At 45.8% G+C, this 20,093-nt stretch overlaps 1 protein-coding gene across 1 annotated transcript in view; it reads right to left on the bottom strand.

Annotated features, from left to right (window-relative positions):
• The window catches only part of LOC141272520 (keratin, type I cytoskeletal 19-like), a 31,269-nt gene extending 12,918 nt beyond the window's left edge, over positions 1 to 18,351 (bottom strand). Inside the window, exons 1-4 of the mRNA XM_073683329.1 lie at positions 17,835 to 18,351; positions 13,415 to 13,497; positions 2,152 to 2,308; positions 428 to 589 (exon numbers count right to left, since the gene is read on the bottom strand). Coding sequence (XP_073539430.1) covers positions 428 to 589; positions 2,152 to 2,308; positions 13,415 to 13,497; positions 17,835 to 18,239 — 807 coding nt within the window. The 5' untranslated portion in view covers positions 18,240 to 18,351. The remainder of the gene's footprint in view (positions 1 to 427; positions 590 to 2,151; positions 2,309 to 13,414; positions 13,498 to 17,834) is intronic.
• Positions 18,352 to 20,093: the final 1,742 nt, after the last annotated feature.

The following is a 20,093-nucleotide window of genomic DNA, read 5'->3' as shown; positions in this document are numbered from 1 at the left end:
AAGATGTATCACTTACTGGGCTGCTCGGTGCAGTTTTGATCTAATTCCTGTTTTTTGTCTGATCTAGATGTAGCAGAGCTAAGACTTCTGGGCTGTGTATAACCCGGCTCACACCCCGGATTGTCAACTTCTTATGTACATTGTGAATTGCCAGCAAGCTGCCAATCATTGGTGGAGGTGAGGTTACACAGTTCTGCTTGACTTGGCTGCACATGAGATGTAGTCCTGCAGTGATATTCACCTCCTGATAAAACACTGATTGTATTGAAACTACAGGACACAGCCTAATAAATTACACATAAATGGAATCAGGGTCTCTCTCCCTTTATTATGCTGCTCTCAGATTAAATAGCTGACAAATTCCCAGTGAAAACTATTTACTTGTTAGTGGACACTTGGTAGTGACCAAGGCGTGAAGATCACTTACCTTTCTATCAAACACATTTTTAGCATCGAGTTTTTGTTTTTCAACCAACTGCTCATATTGTGCCCTCATCTCTTCCATGATTTTACCAAGATCCACAGATGGCACCACATCTACCTCCACATTGACAGTGCCTTTTGCTTGTTGACAAAGTTCATCCATTTCCTGTTTAGTGCAATTAATAATTAAGATACATAAACACATCATATACTCACAATTTTTCTGCAAAGCATATTTTTAGCATAGCTATATTGATATATTTTTGAAGATGGACTATGGTCTGGCGAGCACCGCACTACTGCCGACACAAAAAGGAGCTTTATAACAGTATATGTACGGCTCTGCTAGGTGGATTGTTTAGTTAAATTGATGGTTATGTTGGTAGGATGTTTTAGAGGTGCATGGTATTGAGACACCGGGGGAGCTAGTCAGATGATGGAGTCTATGGTGTGACATAGAGATGTGTACTGATTTGATACTTTGTTCACATACCACAGACACCATGACGAATTAAGGTTGGTGGGGAGTCGGGACTCATCCAAAAATCTAGAAACCAGATATTATACCAGCCACATATAAAAACAGGTGGCGCACATTCATGTAACCTGCAACAATGAGGTCTAAGAAGTTATGGAGATAGCCTTGTGACTCTTCTTGTGTTGCCACCTCTTCCCCTCTTCTTGTCTGGCCATCTCTGTAAGTATTCCTGTGTGATCACCCCCCCTCCCCCCATCTTTGGCTGAAAAGAATTCCCTATTTTTCAAAAAAGAGGGGTCTCAGTGGTAAGCAGTGTATGCAATAGGAAGAAGGAGGAGTGGAACAAAGCTCTTGGGCAGGAATGTGGTAGAAGACCTCTTAAGCTGGCCATACACATTAGATGCCTGTCTGCTGCATGGCGCTTTGTCAGTTGTTCACCCAACAGCCATCTCTCCCATACACAGAAGCCTATGCTCGGCCAAGCACTCTTGTGTTCTCTAAAAGAATGCCACCAACAGACATATCTGGCAAAGGCTTATCTCCAGGAGAACAATGTGATTAACAGTCCGAAATTGGACACATCTGATCGACATCTCACCAGATGTTCAGTAATCTGACGCATCCACTCATATTCCAGTGCCAGCTTAACCCATCGATATCGGCTGGTTTGGACATTAGTCTAATGTGTATGAGGACCTTTAGTCTCTTAGGTGGTTGAGGCCCTTTATGTAATTGGCTATGTTGCCCTGAAATGACTCCTTTACAGGTTTCTATTATTACCTATCTTTTTTTCTACAGTTAATAGTAGCAGGCAATGCTACTGTTATTCATCACCTGTTCACCACCTCTTTTACAAGGCATGGGAAAGGAGACAGTAAAACAATTCTAGGTCTCATATCTCGAGATGGAAAGAATTACGGTAGCATGAGCTAGCAGTAATAGCCATATTATCCTTGGGCCCATAGCCTTCAATGCATACCACCGGATGGCACGATGCCTTTTCTTTCTGAAGGAAACTTACATGTTTAGAATGCCCATTTATGATCTAATCCAAATCTACTCTCATAAGACAAATCTTCAATGTTAATAAAAATAAAAAAATTGCGTCTACGCATTAAACCTGCAGCTGTATATGTCATATGTTTATGCCGAATGTTGAAATGACCACTTCTTTACTTGTGCCCTCAGCTGCTAAACTTTGCTCATTAATCAAAGTACTATATTAATGAAAGGAAAGTATGACTACTGACCTTTTTGTGGTTCCTCTTAAGGAAGATCATTTCCTCATTCAGGCCTTCGATCTGCATCTCTAATTCAGTCTTGGTAATGGTTAGTTGGTCAATCGTCTTGCGCAATTCGGATGTGTCTTTCTCCACTGAGAGCCGGAGCGTTAGCTCATTTTCAAACCTATAGTGTGAAATGGGTGAATATTATCAAGCATTAACACAGGTATAGCCTAAAAATGTTATTATTGGTTATATTTTTTGTCATTCCTCATTTATGTGATCTATCAAGAACTCAGAGACGTCACCAGGTGACTGAGCACTCCCCACAATAGCCATGAGGTAGCATTGAGGCTCAGTGGTTAGCACTATAGCTTTGTAGCGCTGGGGTCTCCTGGACACAAATCCCACCAAGGACAACATCTGCAAGGAGTTTGTATGTTCTCCCCGTGTTTGTGTGGGTTTCCTCCGGGTTCTCTGGTTTACTCCCACACTCCAAAGACATACTATGTCCCCATACACTCCAATGGGGACATAGATGATGACGTCTGTGAAGCGCTTTGGAAATGAATGGTTCAATATAAATGAGAAAAATAAATTAAAAAACACTCACAAGTTGTTGTGCATTGGACTTGCTCCACACCCATGCCTTCTTCATATATAACCACACTGCTACTTCCCTCTACATTGCTAAGTAATATGTGGCACCCTGCTGTACACAGGTACCACAGGACCCAAAAGGGTGCATGGATGGACTTCTCCACAAGAGGCCCTCATTACAAACAAACACCTCCACCCTTCCACCTCATACCACCAGAGGGAGCCCGTTAGGGATATATATATATGGAGGGTGGAGTTAGGCAGTTCAGTTAGTAGTTCAGTCAGAGAGTGTGCTGCCACTGAGAGCAGTGAAGACGCAGCACGTCTGCTGCTGTATTGAGGGCCCCGAGTGTGGCCGGAGGCAAGAGGAGAGAGGAGAAAGGAGTTGAGGGGGCAGAGGAGCATCATAGGCTCACCCCCAAGACACAAACCGGACACCGGGTCCGCGCCTACTGGGTCCTTTATACCCAGTAGGGATCACCGGCATACCAGGAGGACTACAAGTCCCTGGCCGACCAAAATCTAAACCCATTACAGGACCAGGAACCACGAAGGCCCTGGCACCCAGGGATAGTGGTTGCCAGCGGAAGGTCCTACTACCAAGCGACAGGTGAAGGAACAGCACGACACTTAAGCTAGGCCCAGTTGCAGACTGGCCAGGAGCTTAGAGAGAGGGAGACACAGACCAGGAGGCCTTATACCCACTCACTGGGGAGAAGTCCTGAAGTGCACCCTTCCTACCGAGTACCCTGGACCGTACCTGACATCCGCACCAGTAAAGGTATTGAAGCGAATCCCCTGTCTTTGTTAGTTACTCCTGCTGCGCCATCCCGCCTGCACTACAAGCCCCAGCATCACCACCCACCATCAAATTCTACACTGCCTTGAGGCCCGCTCCACCTGTGGAGAGCCGTTCCATCCCAGCTGCTCTATCAACTGCCTCAGAGGTCTGCAGCAGCGCTGGTACTAATTACCAGAAGCCACAGGTGGCGTCACGATCAAACTACAAATCCCATATAAACAATCCCCTTTTTGTTGACCACCCTGGGCCACGGACCGGGCCAGCAACTGTGACATATCCCCCCAGCATCCATAGGCCCGGCTGCTGAGTACCCCATTGCCCTGGGGGCGCGTCATCTCTGGCGTCACGAACAGGATTTCGTGCCCGTTGCCACCGGGTACTGTGTGCCGTATGTGAACTGTGTTTTAACTGTGGTGAACATTGCCGCCATTACCGCGTCGCCGCGCGGGAAGAAGAGGGGCGTAACCGCGGGAACCAGAGAGGCGTGACTGCTGGAAGCGCTCGAAGCTCAAGCCCCCCCTCGTGCTCTGACGCAGCACCAGGAAGCATCAGGACCTGGAAGGAGACCGTCGTCTGCGGAGCTGCGGACTACCCGATTAAAGAAACAGGAGGTAGGCTACAGTTCACTAGGGGGGCGCAACCATGGCCGACGACCAACAAAACGCAGGAGCACCGGTTAACGCTCCTGATGCTCAACTTGCCCGGTGTTGCTCAGGCCGGAGCGGCCTCCCCACCAGCAGGGGTTGTGACTCCGTTGATACCCATGGCCCTGCCGTATATCCCTGGAGCAAAATGGCTTCCCCAGTATGATGGCAAACCAGACACCCTGTCTGGGTTCAAGAGAAAGATATGCGGTATATTGGACATGTATTCTGGTAAACAGAGAGCCGCTGTTGTGCTGTGACAATTTACTGGTGCCACAGAGCGGGAAGTTGAAACCTGGCCAGCCGCAGACCAGGAATCAGTATCCATTATCTTTAAGAGACTGCAAACTGTCTTTGAACACCGCACAGAGACAGATCTTCGGATGAGGTTCTACCACTGTACCCAGAAACCTGAGGACAGTATCTGGGACTATGCCTGGCACTTACAGGAAGCCCTGCGGGCCCTGAAACAGGTTAGTCCAGCCAGCATACATGGTGAGGACAAAATGCTGACGGAACAGTTCATCCGGGGGTTGAGGTCCCAGGAGGAGAGCAGAACTGTACGGTGGTGGGCTTTAGATCATCCAGACGCCACCTTTGACACCCTGAAGGACATGGCTATTAAGGGTCTGCAGCCCCTGGAACCACCAGATACTGCTATCCAGCCTTACCAGGGTGGAGCCACCCCAGTGCCCGCAGCACCCACTGATCCTTCATTAACGGCTGAAACTAAAGTGCAAACAGCGCCCCCTAGCGAGCTGGACAGCCTGCACTCTGGAGTGCGTCAGCTAAGTAAAACCCTGGCCACTGTCCTGAGCACCCTGCAGCTACAGACGGAGCCAGAGCCAGAAGGAAGGATCCTACTCGCCGACAGTCCGGAGGATGTCCCCTGGATGAGGAGAAGAAGGAGGACAACGCCACCACGTAGGAGGACAACGCCACCCCGTGGGAGGACCGACGACCAACGTCGCCCTCCAGGAGAATTCATCTGCTACCGTTGCCACAAGGCAGGCCACACCGCGCGGAAATGTCCTTTAAACGGGCAAATCCTGGGGCCAAGGGCCGACACCCAGGAGTAGATCAACCAGGCCCATCAAGCTGGTACGACCGGTTTGTAGGAGGAAGGCCTTTCCTGTCCATTGTGCTGGATGGCATAGCAACACCTGCGTTACTGGACACCGGCTCACAGGTAACCATCATACCTGATGTCCTCTATAAAAGGTACTGGTCCATAGATGAACACCACCCGCCGGCCCAGAACCTCTCTGTGTATACCTCTAACGGCCTTCCTTTTAACCTAGTAGGGGTTCAGGACGTGACAGTGAAGTGGGGAGAGTGGAACTAAAGGACCAAGGACTAATTGTCATAGAATCTAATCCTGGTGATACCAATCCGTATATGATACTTGGTACAAATATTGTTGGTAACTGTTTGGGAGAAGTGATGTTTTTACTCCAACAGATTGCTGACACTGCCAAACCAGGGCAGAGGAAGGTGCTCCAGAAAGAAATGTTTGCCCTCATGTACCAGCAACAGGTAAAGCTAACAGGTGGTGGAATTGGTAATGTACAGGTAACAGACCCGATACCCACTGTGATTCCCCCAATGAGTGAAATGCTGATTTGGTGTAGGGCAGCAATAGGTCTCAAGGGACAGAACTACCAGGCGGTAGTGGAGCCCATTAGCTCAGAGCACAGACCTACACTCTTAACTGCTAGAGGGGTTGTTGATGTACGCAATGGGAGTGTACCCGTACGTCTCCTAAATTGTGGGGAGGAGGAAGTTAAATTGCCACGATACGCCACTGTTGCCAGACTGTATACTGTAAATAATGATGCCATACACACAGTGAAATCCTTGACCCCACCAGATACAGTGGAGGACAATGACTCCGAAGCTCAACCGGAGGAATGGTGTCAACAGCTCCATGTTGGGACTGACGCCACTCCTGTCCATCAGAAACACGGTGTTTATAGAGTGGTTGAGGAATATGAACAAGTGTGTTTAGTAAACACACACTTGATTTTGGAAGGGTTAAAGGGGTACAACACCACATACCCACCGGAAACCATCCACCTATTAAGGAGCGTTACCGACCCGTACCACCAGCACATTACCAAAAAGCCAAAGAAATGTTACACGACATGAAAAAAGCAGGGGTAGTAAGGGATAGCTGTAGCCCCTGGGCAGCTCCCCTGGTCATGGTCAGAAAGAAGGATGGTAGCATGAGGATGTGTGTAGATTATAGACAAATTAATCGAATAACACATAAAGATGCATACCTTTTGCCCCGTATAGAGGAATCCCTGCCTGCACTAAAATCTGCCAATTACTTCTCTACATTGGATCTCACTAGCAGGTACTGGCAAGTCTCTGTTGCTGAGGAAGACCGGGAGAAGACAGCCTTCACCACCCCGATGGGACTGTGCGAATTCAACAGTGTGCCGTTTGGACTCTGCAACGCGCCCGGAGCGTTCCAGAGGATGATGGAGTGTTGCTTAGGACACCGGAACTTTGAGACGGTGCTGCTGTACCTGGATCACGTTATCGTGTACTCGAGGACGTATGAAGACCATCTGAAGCACCTGGCGGAGGTATTTGAAGCATTGTCCCAGTATGGGATGAAGCTAAAACCTTCTAAGTGCCACCTGCTCAAGCAGAAGGTTCAGTACTTGGGACACGTAGTCAGCTCAGAGGGAGTAGCACCAGACCCGGAGAAGGTCACTGCCATCCAGAAGTGGATTGAACCGAGAAGCATCAAAGAAGTACAGCAATTCCTGGGACTGGTCGGGTACTACAGGAGGTTCATAAAGGACTATACCAAAAAGGTAGCACCCCTACAAGACCTCCTGGTAGGACAGTCCAAAAGATGAAAATGTCCCCCATTCCAGTGGGGCAAGAAGCAGACTGAGTCCTTCACAGCGATGAAGGAAGTCCTAACCGGTGAAGAAATCCTGGCTTACCCTGACTACAGCCAGCCTTTTCTGCTGTACACCGATGCCAGCAACGAGGGACTGGGAGCTGTGTTGTCCCAGAAGCAAAACGGCAAAGAGAAGGTAATAGCGTATGCCAGTAGGAAGCTTCGCCCTACTGAGAGGAACCCGGAAAATTATAGTTCCTTCAAGCTGGAGTTCCTGGCCTTGGTCTGGGCTATCACTGAAAGGTTCAAGCATTACCTAGCCTCTACGAAATTCACAGCCTTTACCAACAATAATCCCTTGACACACCTGGAGACAGCCAGGTTGGGAGCCATGGAACAGCGTTGGGTGGCCAGACTGTCGAATTATCAGTTCAACATAAAGTATCAGGCAGGTCGCAAGAACACCAATGCTGATGCCCTGTCAAGGATACCCCACCAGTCAGACACTGATGATGAAGTGGATGACTTAGAGGAAGTTGAATTACCTGCTTTCCACCGAAGCGGAGTGGTCCACGAGCAACACGCCTCCAGAAGACGTCATGGTAGGATGCTGAATCCTCTACCCCATCACAGTTGGAAGGAGACTCAAGACAGTGATCCGGTTGTCAGCCTCATCAAAAGACTGATAACCCAGGAAGGTTCTCACCTGGAAAAGGATGCTCCTCCACAAGCCAAAAACCTGTGGAATGAGAGAAGCCGGCTGTTCATCTACAGAGAGAAGCTGTGCAGAAGATATGTCAACCCCAAGACCCATGAAATGGTGTGGCAGATTGTTGTACCCAGGACAGATACCCAGATGGTGTTGGAGGCCTACCACGATCAAGCAGATCACTTTGGCTGGAAGAAGCTGGAAACCCTGCTAAAGGACTGATTCTATTGGGTTGGAATGCGGAGTTCCATAGAGAGGTGGTGCCGGAATTGTGGGCCCTGTAGCCTCAAAAGAAAAGACTACGGCAGCCATAAAGCACCCTTGCAGTCCATCAAAACAACCCAAGCCCTGGAGATTGTCGCCCTGGATCATGTCAGGCTGTCACCCAGCAGATCTGGTTATTCCTATGCACTGACCATGGTGGATCACTATTCCCGGTTCCTGGTGGTAGCCCTTGTCAAGGACCTGACAGCAGAAACTGCAGCAAGGACATTCCAAGCCTACTTCTGCAGACCCCATGGATATCCAGAAAAGGTGCTCACAGATCAAGGCCCTGCTTTCGAAGCTGAGCTATTCAAGGAATTCTGCCACCTGTATGGGTGCAAAAAGATCCGGACTACGCCATATCATCCGCCAACCAATGGTATGTGCGAGAAAATTAACAACATCATCATAAACCTGTTGAAAACCTTACCTTTAGAAGAGAGGAACCAGTGGCCAGAAAAACTACCTGACCTAGTGGACCTGTATAACCACATACCCGTGAGTTCTACTAATTGTACCCCAGCGTACCTCATGAGAGCAAGACCTGGAAAATTGCCCATGGACCTGGAACTCGGAGTGGTAGAACCTGCTGCAGATACGTCCACTGAAGATTGGGACACAAGTCGGCAAGAGCAGTACAGGAAGGTACAGGCCTGTGTCGAAGATAGTCTCAACAGAGTAAGGTAAAGGCAAGAAGAGCAGTACAATAAGCATGCACCAGCAGAACCCTTGGCACCTGGAGAGATAGTGCTAAAGCGGAAAAGAAGAGGTCACAAGCTTGATGACCAGTGGGAAAGAGAGCCCTACACAGTGTTGAACTCCAAATTTGACAACAGTAAAACCTGCCTGATTAGAAAAGATGGAGGTAAAACAACTGCAACAGTCTCAAGAGACCACTTGAAAGTGTGCCCAGGTCTACTGAAGACAACGAAGGAAGAAGTACCCCCTATAGCACCAGAAGAACCCAAGGAAGACGTGCTTCACACAGTTCTAGGAGATTTCCCTGCGGACTGGCCTCTACTTGATGGAGCAGTTATTATACCCGTAATACACTTCTATCAGCCACAAGAAGAACCTGTGAGCGCTCTAGAAGAACCTGCTCAGGAACAGGAAGAGTCCCCAGTAAGAGGAGGATCACCCGTTGAAGCAGAGCCTGAAGGCCCAGTAATCAGTGCACTTGCCAGTCCCATAGAGAGATTAAGGCAGTTCTATAATCTACCAGCACGTACACCTGCTAGAGTAACAGAGAGTGCATGCACAGACACTAGTAACACCTCAGGTCCACATGCGTCACACAAGGACAAATCCCTGCCAGGTTTAGGGATTAAAATACAAAAGTCCTACATTATAAATAGTTACCCAGTTGGGTATTGCCTAATGTTTATTGTATAAACTGAAATTTATGTGTGCCTTTAGTTACCCGTCAGGGTACAAAGACTTGTAGGCTGAGGACTGTGAGCAGCCAAAAACTGTCCTGTAAATAGTTGCACTTATCAAGGTGCCCCCCTTATTTGACCACAGAACAAAAACCCGTTTGGCGTGGCCGAAGACGTGGTCCAGCACCTGGATCACCTATGCCCTGTAGCCACGCCCAGGGCCTACGTTGAGGGTTTTCAGGCGGGTCCCTCATGTTACTTGTTATACCATCTTCGGTGAAATGGACACCTGGTTACGGGACTTACTGTAACTTGATTATTGTTGTTGTTATTGTTATTATCATTATTGTTATTGTTGTAACCTGTTTAAATGCTTCAGTCCAGGAGTACTGAATTGTACTAGGGGGGAATGTGGCACCCTGCTGTACACAGGTACCACAGGACCCAAAAGGGTACATGGATGGACTTCTCCACAAGAGGCCCTCATTACAAACAAACACCTCCACCCTTCCACCTCATACCACCAGAGGGATCCCGTTAGGGATATATACAGTGCCTACAAGTAGTATTCAACCCCCTGCAGATTTAGCTGGTTGACACATGCGGAATTAACTTGGCATTGTGACATTTGTACTGTAGATCAGCCTGGAAGTGGGAAATGCACTGCAGCAAATTTTGTTTTTTCTTTTTTTTTTTTTTTTTTTTAAAAAACGTTAAAAGTTAATTCAGAGTGTCATTTATTATTCAACCCCTCAAACCACAAGAATTCTGTTTGGTCCCCCTAAAGTATTAAGAAGTAGTTCAGGCACCAAGAATAATGAGCTTCACATGTGTGGATTAAAGATCTCTTTTGCCAGCCTTTTCTGACTATTTAAGACCCTCCCCAAACTTGTGAACAGCACTCAGACATGGTCAACATGGGAAAGACAAAGGAGCATTCCAAGGCCATCAGAGACAAGATCGTGGAGGGTCACAAGGCTGGCAAGGGGTACAAAACCCTTTCCAAGGAGTTGGGCCTACCTGTCTCCACTGTTGGGAGCATCATCCGTAAGTGGAAGGCTTATGAAACTACTGTTAGCCTTCCACGGCCTGGACAGCCTTTAAAAGTGTCCTCCCGTGCCGAGGCCAGGCTTGTCCGAAGAGTCAAGGCTAACCCAAGGACAACAAGGAAGGAGCTCCGGGAAGATCTCATGGCAGTGGGTACATTGGTTTCAGTCAATACCATAAGTAACGTACTCCACCGCAATGGTCTCCGTTCCAGACGAGCCTGTATGGTACCTTTACTTTCAAAGCGTCATGTCAAGGCTCGTCTACAGTTTGCTCATGATCACTTCGAGGACTCTGAGACAGACTGGTTCAAGGTTCTATGGTCTGATGAGACCAAGATCAAGATCTTTGGTGCCAACCACACACGTGACGTTTGGAGACTGGATGGCACTGCATACGACCCCAAGAATACCATCCCTACAGTCAAGCATGGTTTTGGCAGCATCATGCTGTGTGGCTGTTTCTCAGCCAAGGGGCATGGCCATCTGGTCCGCATCCATGGGAAGATGGATAGCACGGCCTACCTGGAGATTTTGGCCAAGAACCTCCGCTCCTCCATCAAGGATCTTAAGATGGGTCGTAATTTCATCTTCCAACAAGACAACGACCCAAAGCACACAGCCAAGAAAACCAAGGCCTGGTTCAAGAGGGAAAAAGTCAAGGTGTTGGAGTGGCCTAGTCAGTCTCCTGACCTTAACCCAATTCAAAACTTGTGGAAGGAGCTCAAGAATAAAGTCCACATGAGACACCCAAAGAACCTAGATAACTTGGAGAAGATCTGCATGGAGGAGTGGGCCAAGATAACTCCACAGACCTGTGCCGGCCTGATCAGGTCTTATAAAAGACGATTATTAGCTGTAATTGCAAACAAGTGTTATTCCACAAAATATTAAACATAGGGGTTGAATAATAATTGACCCACACTTTTATGTTTAAAATTTAATAAAATTCAACTGAGCAAAATAACTTTTAGGTTTGTAAGATTTATGCTTCTGTTCATAAAACCTACTCTCGTTTGCAGTTTGAAGGCTCTAACTTATTTGCATCTTATCAAACCAGCTAAATCTGCAGGGGGTTGAATACTACTTGTAGGCACTGTATATATATGGAGGGTGGAGTTAGGCAGTTCAGTTAGTAGTTCAGTCAGAGCGTGTGCTGCCACTGAGAGCAATGAAGACGCAGCACATCTGCTGCTGTATTGAGGGCCCCGAGTGTGGCCGTAGGCAAGAGGACAGAGGAGAGAGGAGTTGAGGGGGCAGAGGAGCATCATAGGCTCACCCCCAAGACACAAACCGGACACCGGGTCCGCGCCTACAGGGTCCTTTATACCCAGTAGGGATCACCGGCATACCAGGAGGACTACAAGTCCATGGCCGACCTGAAGCTAAACCCATTACAGGACCAGTAACAACGAAGGCCCCGGCGCCCAGGGATAGTGGTTGCCAGCGGAAGGTCCTGCTACCAAGCGACAGATGAAGGAACAGCACGACACATAAGCTAGGCCCAGTTGCAGGCTGGCCAGGAGCTTAGAGAGAGGGAGACACGGACCAGGAGGTCTTATACCTGCTCACTGGGGAGAAGTCCTGAAGTGCACCCTTCCTACCGAGTACCCTGGACCGTACCTGACATCCGCACCAGTAAAGGTATTGAAGCGAATCCCCTGTCTCTGTCAGTTACTCCTGCTGCGCCATCCCGCCTGCACTACAAGCCCCAGCATCACCACCCACCATCAAACTCTACACTGCCCTGAGGCCCGCTCCACCAGTGGGGAGCCGTTCCATCCCAGCTGCCCTAACAACTGCCTCAGAGGTCTGCAGCAGCACTGGTAGAAATTACCAGAAACCACAGATGGCGTCACGATCAAACTACAAATCCCATATAAACAATCCCCATTTTGTTGACCGCCCTGGGCCACGGACCGGGCCAGCCACTGTGACATATCCCCCCAGCATCCATAGGCCCGGCTGCTGAGTACCCCATTGCCCTGGGGGCGCGTCAAATATAGTAGACCGCGTCCAGCGTGCTTAAAAAAGACTTGTGACAGGTTGAAACGTCACATACTTGAAAAGGACCTGTGACAGGTCGAAACGTCACATCATGTGTATGGCAGAATAAAGATGTTTTGAACTTTATCACCTGCTGGATGCTGTCTAATATTTTCCTGTGCATGCTGTATTCATGTGGGTTCCTTGAATTTTGGACCTTCCGTCTTTATACGGGAGAATGCCTTGATCTTCTCTTTCATCCTTTGTAGAGTGCAAAGGATCTTCTCTTTCGTCCTTTATAGAGTGCTGCGAGCTAGCCCTACATGTTTGATATCTACATTGCTTAGAGCCACAATATCTACTGTATATATTTTAGCCATCAGGGAGAGTCTGAAATTCACACCAACTAATTACTGAAACTCATGACTCTATATAATTTGCACATGCGCAAATAATTTTTTTCCTTAAGAAATGTGGTGTCAATCATTGTACTGGCTACAGGGAGCTGGTGGAGGCTGTGCTCTGGGAGCCAAGAATTGTACCTAAAAGCCATTCAGAACTAACAGGAATATTCAGATCCAGGTACAGGCAGTAAACTAAATCTTTGTTCTGGGAGAAGTTACAGTTAGATTTGACACTAATGAAAACCACATTGAAACAGGTAATACAAGGGGTAATTTATTTTTTAGTGATGATTCCAGAAAGCGAATAGCCTGACCACCTAACTTTGAAGTCTACTGGTAGATTGTCATCTACTGCTTGGTTTTCTTAAGTGACAGAAGAACCTTTTGTATATCTCAGGATATCAGAGCCCAAGTGGAAATGTTATCTCTATAACCCCTATTATTACACTCCAAATATTAGTCATTTAGCTTTATACACCTATAACACAAGTATCAGGCACAATTTATAGGTACAAATTTACTTTAAATAAATCTATAAATATTTTTGTAGGTGGCCCTCACCATTTCTTGATTTTTTTTTCAATTTTATCTTTACTTACTTTGTTTTGAAGTCATCTTCCGCCAGCTTTACATTATCAATCTGAAGGAAAATACTGGCATTTTCTATGGTTGCATCTAGGATCTAAAAAAACACAAACAGTTATGTATCTATGTATACATATATCTCAGAACACTCAAGAATTTAACTCTACTGAAAATGTCATATTAATAGAGGTCCGGGAATCTGAGAATCAGGATCTGAAATCAGGTCCAAATACTATATAGAAAGTGGTGTTACCCACAGTTGAATCTTCAGAAATTAGTGGAGTTTCGATGTATTACACATGCTATTAAGTAAGACCTGCCACATGTCATAAATATGGAATTTTGTACCTGGTGTAAATGCAAATATTCTCCTAAATATGGAATTGAATTTCTTTTGCTTTTGTGCCTTCCTATACCTGAAATATGTTCCGTCTTCCCTGTATATAAATCTAGTCTTTTCATCCAAGTGGGTGTGGTTCCCAACTCTTCTCTATGGGAGTCATCTTGGCTAATGAGACTAGATTTACTGTATATACACGTATATACACAGAAGAGAAAGCCATATCCCCGGACAGGAGAGGTGCAGGAACAACGGCAGTGGCATTTACATCAGATAAAACACATACTTGTGCTAAATGACAGGTTTTTTTTAAATAAAATACTTTCTGTAAATAATCACAAAAAAACATTATACATGTCATACATCGCTCAAGTAAAAAATTTGCCCAAAAGCTTTGAATGCTATGGTGTAGCTGCAGAATCTAATTATGGTAGTATTATACAGTGGTGTATAAAGTGTTTGCTCCATTCTTGATTTCTTATTCTCTTGCATGTTTGTCACACTTAAATGTTTCAGATCACAAAACAAATTTAAATATTAGACAAAGATAACACAAGTGAACACAAAATGCAGTTTTTAAATGAAGGTCTATATTAATAAGGGAAGAAGAAATCCAAACATACAGGGCCCTGTGTGAAAAAGTGACTGCCCCCCTTAAAATATAAACTAACTGTGGTTTATCACATCTTTGGGAAGTGGAGTTCAATTTTCCAAGCCACACACAGGCCTGATTACTGCCACACCTGTTCTCAATCAAGAAATCACTTAAATAGGACTTGCATGACAAAGTGAAGTAGGCAAAAAGATCCTCGAAAGCTAGACATCATGCTGCAATCCAAAGAAATTCAGAAACAAATGAGGAACAAAGTAATTGAGATCTATCAGTCTGGAAAAGGTTATAAAGCCATTTCTAAAGCTTTGGGATTCCAGCGAACCACAGTGACAGACATTATTCACAAATGGCGAAAATATGGAACAGTGGTGAACCTTCCCAGAAATGGCTGGCCGACTAAAATTACCCCAAGAGCACGGCGAAAACTCATTCAAGAGGTCACAAAAACCCCCACAACAACATCCAAAGAACTACAGGCCTCACTTGCCTCAGTTAAGGTCAGTGTTTATGACTCCACCATAAGAAAGAGACTTGGCGAGTATGGCATGCATGGCAGAGTTCCAAGACTAAAACCATTGCTGAGCAAAAAGAACATAAAGGCTTGTCAGTTTTGTCAGAAAACATCTTGACCTGGAAGACTTGCCGTGGTAAATGGAACCATGAATTCTGCTGTCTACCAAAATATCCTGAAGGAGAATATCGGGCCATCTGTTTGTGACCTCAAGCTGAAGCGCACTTGGGTTATGCAGCAGGACAATGATCCAAAACACACCAGCAAGTCCACCACTGAATGGCTTAAGAAAAACAAAATTATAACTTTGGAGTGTCCTAGTCAAAGTCCTGACCTTAATCCGATTGAGATGCTGTGGCATGACCTTAAAAAGGCTGTTCATGCTCGGAAACCCTACAATGTGGCTGAATTACAACAATTTTACAAAGATGAGTGGGCCAAAATTCCTCCAGAGCATTGTAAAAGACTCATTGCTAGTTATCGCAAACACTTGATTGCAGTTGTGGCTGCTAAGGGTGGCCCAACCAGTTATTAGGTTTAGGGAGCAATCACTTTTTCACACAGGGCCTTGTAGGTTTGGATTTCTTTTTACCATAATAATAAAGACCGGCATTGAAAAACTGCATTTTGTATTTACTTGTGTTATATTTGACTACTATTTAAATTTGTTTTGTGATCTGAAACATTTAAGAGTGACAAACATAGAAGAGAATAAGAAATCAGGAAGGGGGCAAACACTTTTTCACACCACTGTATGTCATTATTGTATCTCCAGATTTAGCAGAACCTTATTTGTCATTTTCTACAACCAACAAATCTTGAAGTGCCTAGGCTCCAGTGAAAATTCACTCTCTTACCATGTGTCATTAATAATCATAGCACCTTCTTACGAGGCAGATGGTCTATTTATCATTTGACATGTGAGAGGCAATACAGATAGAGAGAGAAATAAAACCAAGAGCGTTCCAGCATCCACCAATGATTAAAAGTTTAAAACATGACTTTTAATGAAAAAACAATTTAAAAAAGTTTTTTTGCAAAAACATATCAATGAAGTAGGGGAAAGGGTGACATAAGGGAGAGAGATAAAAATGACACAGGTATACGCGTTTCAAGCTGTGGAGCTCTCAGTCCTGACAATGAATGTGTCTAAATGGTCTGAATTTATAGCAAACAGGAAAAAGGAGGAGATTAGCACATGGAGCACTTGATTGTTTCAGGTGTGTGCTGTATATGGGTGGTGTGTAGGTGGGCAGCTAGTGTAGCCAGTTTGAACATTGTATGGCGCCCCTGCTGGTTCAGTCACCACAGAGGTACTGCATCTCACCCAGAGGTGTGGTATCTCACTCTCAGGTAGGAATGGAGTGCTGCCCAGGACCCTAACACCTGCATCCAACACATCCACTTCAGTAGGGCAGGGCGAGATTGCTCCTAAGGGAGAGCACAGTCCCTAGTCCCTGGCTGGAGTGGAGGGGAACCAAATGAGGGGGAACCATGTAGCGGGTGTGGGTGGAGGAAGAAGATTAGGGGAGCACTTCTGAAGGAGCTGTATAAAAAGGGGAACCATCTTGTTCAGTGAGTTCAGTGGAAGGAGGAAAGTGAGGGGAGCAGGGGCTCTGTACGAGCTCTGCTCCAGAGTGGGCCTAGTGAGAGGCCCAAGACTGAGAAGAGGAGAGGAGCAGGAAGGAAGGCTCCAGGAGGAACGAGGGGATCCTAGGGGTACGGGCAGTACTAGAGGCCACCCATACGCCCGAATCTACCAGGTGTGGAAGGATCAAGCCGCAGAGGGGACCGGCCCCTAAACTAGTGGAGAACTACAAGGCTCAGCTAGAAACCGGAGGCTTCTGTACTTTTAGGGTGCAGTTGCCACATCCACAATTACATCGCCGAAAAGGTGGCCACAGAGGGTCCAGGGGACTGCAGGTCGCCCGACAAGCCCCGAGGCTACCGGATTGGGACACTGATTGTGAGGCGCAGGGCAGGAGGGTAAGAGCCAGCGCAGGAAGACGGCTGAGGAAGGCACATAGAACGGGGTCCTGTCCGGCACTCTTGAATTCCCTGAGGGATTGCTGAACCCCTGCCTGGTGAACGCAGCGCGACGTGGGAGGTTGTAACCTGTACAGTGCAACCTGAGGAACTTAACAACTGTGAGTAAACTCTGAGGACTGCACCCCACTGTCTCTGTGAATTACTGCTGCGCCATCACCACTACACTGCACTACAACGCCCAGCAACATCTACAACATCTACACTGCCCTGGAGCTAAGCTCTACCTGTGGAGAGCTAATCCAACTCTGCTGTATTAACAACAGATGCCGAGGATCTGCACCGCAGCGGCGGCTCCACATAGCCGCATACCACAGGTGGCGTCACAAACTTTATATATAAATTATAAATCCCCTGTAAATAATCCCCTTTTGATTGACCGCCCTGGGTCATGGACCGGGTCACCAACACTGTGACATCTCCCATAGCCACAACCGGCCCGGCACAGAGTACCCCACGGCCCAGGGGGCGCGTCAATTGCCCTATATGTCCAAACATAAAGTAATGGTATAAAAGATGTCTAAATCTAAATACAGTCTTATTGTATAAGGGAGTAGACCGAAAATCTAACAACATAAGACTTCAGAAATTATTTGGTCAATATGATATTTGCCTGGAAATATCAATGGAGGAACAATTGTTTAGTTTGGATATAATTGCTACATTGCAAAGAACCCTACGTGTCTGAATAGGACTCAAGGAGATACGCTACATTGGAAGTAGACAACATTAAACAACCAACACCATATGAAGAACTACAAACCTCATCAAGCTGATTATTTCCTTTTCTCCCCTACATATGTTTTTTTCACTGATATTACCAGGCAATACAGATACATGGAAAATTTGACAAAGATAAGACATGGACAAATTTGCCCTTTGCTACATTTTCATATGATCGTATTTACATATAAATGATGTTACCTGTTTTCGCAGCTCCTCAATAGTTTGGAAGTAACGCTGGTCATCTCTTTCTGCATTTCCCTTGTTCTTGCTGTGCCAATCCCAAATTTGTCCCTCTAGCTCAGCATTAGCCTTCTCCAAGGCGTGAACCTGGGTAATATAGCTGGCCAAACGTTCGTTCAGATTTTGCATGGTTTCTTTCTCATTTCCCATGATTCGAGTGCCTCCATATTGTACATGTCCACTTGCGAACCAGACATTATGTGAATTAGCTGAAACTTTGGTGCCCCGTACTTCTCCCCCGACATAGTCACTGGAGGCATGGCCATCTCCTGAGACTTTGCGATATATTCCACCGCTAATACTAGCCGCCTTTGAACCCACTTGGACAGATGTCACCTTCTTGACATAAGTTTGGTTGTACATTATGAAAACAGATAGCACGAGACCCTCAGCTCCTCTTCTCTATATTCCAAAAATGAAATGAACTCTCTGTGTTCAGAATCCAGTGGTAAAAATCTCATTAATGTTTGGTTAGTGATAAGTAAGGCTACATCACTGCCCCATTATGTCATCTCCTGGAGGTCATTGCTCCTTTTAGAAAAATTGGCTAATCTTCAAACTGGCTTCTGTATAACAATGAAATTCGAAAGACCTCAATACCTCATTGACTGATGAAATAACTTTTACCTTCACATTGCACATCTTATTATAATTGCTCACATATTAACCAATGTCAATGACCTGAACGTTTGACTGAAATTCTCAAGGGTGGTGTCTAGTTTACAGAGCAAATTTTCATATACCCCATTGTAAAATTCTCAATAAATATAGAGGGCCCCTCTCTTCAGGATCCTCATATTTTGAAGAGTGGTTGCAAAGAGTGTCTCTCCCGCACTGGGCACTCGCCCTGTTCTGTATTACATAAACTTGAATGTCAGCCCTGTGTAATGATTCATTTCACCTGTGGTGGCGCTGCTGGGATATTAAACACTTTCTGCAAAGTATCTCCACTTATTACAGCTGATTTCTGAGCATTCCAGCAAGGGATCCTTCTAACAAGTGTAAGAAGAAAGGTCCTTTAAGGCTTCAGTTTTTTTTCTTACACTGTATATAAAATTAGGACTTAAACAAGTATTCCCATCTGTAAGATCCTAGCTCAATATGTAGCAGGTGTAATAATAATAATATTAGTAAGTACCTCCAATTAGAAATGTAGTATAGTTCTTCTGATTCGCTATGTCACTTACTTCATGTGCTGGGCATTGCAGTAGCTTAGGTATCTGTGGTTACAACCATACACATAGTAAGAGCTAGTTAGTTATTAGTGGTTGCAACCATGGATATCTAAGCTACTGCAATCCCCTGCACATAGGGTAAGTTACATAGCAAATCAGAAAAACTATACTGCATTTCTAATTGGAGGTATTTGCTAATATTGTTATTACCTCCACTGCTAATAGTGGGATAGGATCTTGGCGATGGGTATACCCCTCTAAAGGGCATGTTTGGGTAAGAAAACTTTAAATATCCTATCTCCAAATTCTGTGTGAAGAAAGGCAATGGCAAGTATATATGAGGGATCCACTTAGTAATTATTGTGCTGGGTTTGACCACGCAAGTTTTTGATTTTTTCCCCTTCATGTTCCTTTCCATGACGTTTGGCCCCTTTTGCCACCACTTTGTTCACTAAAAATACAACATTTCTGGAAAGTGAAGTCCTGAATAAGTTCCTATCAGTGGTATAACCTAAAGCTCATGGGCCCCAATGCATAATCTCCAACAAGGTCTCTAACATTAATGGGTTTATATTTAGTATTGGTCTTCTAGTATAGGCTAAAGAGGCCGATTAGGCACCTTAGGCTCCAGAGTCCAGGTGCAACTGCAACCCCTGCACCTATTACAGTTATGCCCCTGATTTCTACCACCCTATAGCAAAGGGCACGGGTGCAACCAAAGCTGAAACTACAATTTACAAGGGACCCAAAGCAGTTGTATGGTCTGACTCTATGGAATATGTGCCACTGAATAGACAGATGTCCTCTATTTTGGAATTTCATCTATTGGCCAGAGAATAGAGCAATAACCAGGATTATCTCTAAACCTAGAGGTCATTTCTCCTGTGTTGGTGCTGCAGGGAAATTGAAAACATACTACTAGTTTATTCATCAGATTACAGCTGATCATGAGGGGTCTTGGCACAACATCATTGGTTGACCACTGCAGGCATTTCCTGCTTCTAGTGATAGTGCCAGCTTCTTTGGAGCTCAAATATGGCAG

The sequence above is a fragment of the Phyllobates terribilis genome, unplaced genomic scaffold, assembly GCF_046119375.1.
Source record: "Phyllobates terribilis strain yellow unplaced genomic scaffold, ASM4611937v1 Scaffold_5__5_contigs__length_657084704, whole genome shotgun sequence".
Lineage (NCBI taxonomy): Eukaryota > Metazoa > Chordata > Amphibia > Anura > Dendrobatidae > Phyllobates > Phyllobates terribilis.
Note: the sequence above shows the minus strand (reverse complement) of the source record. Positions and strands in the feature narration are given on the sequence as shown.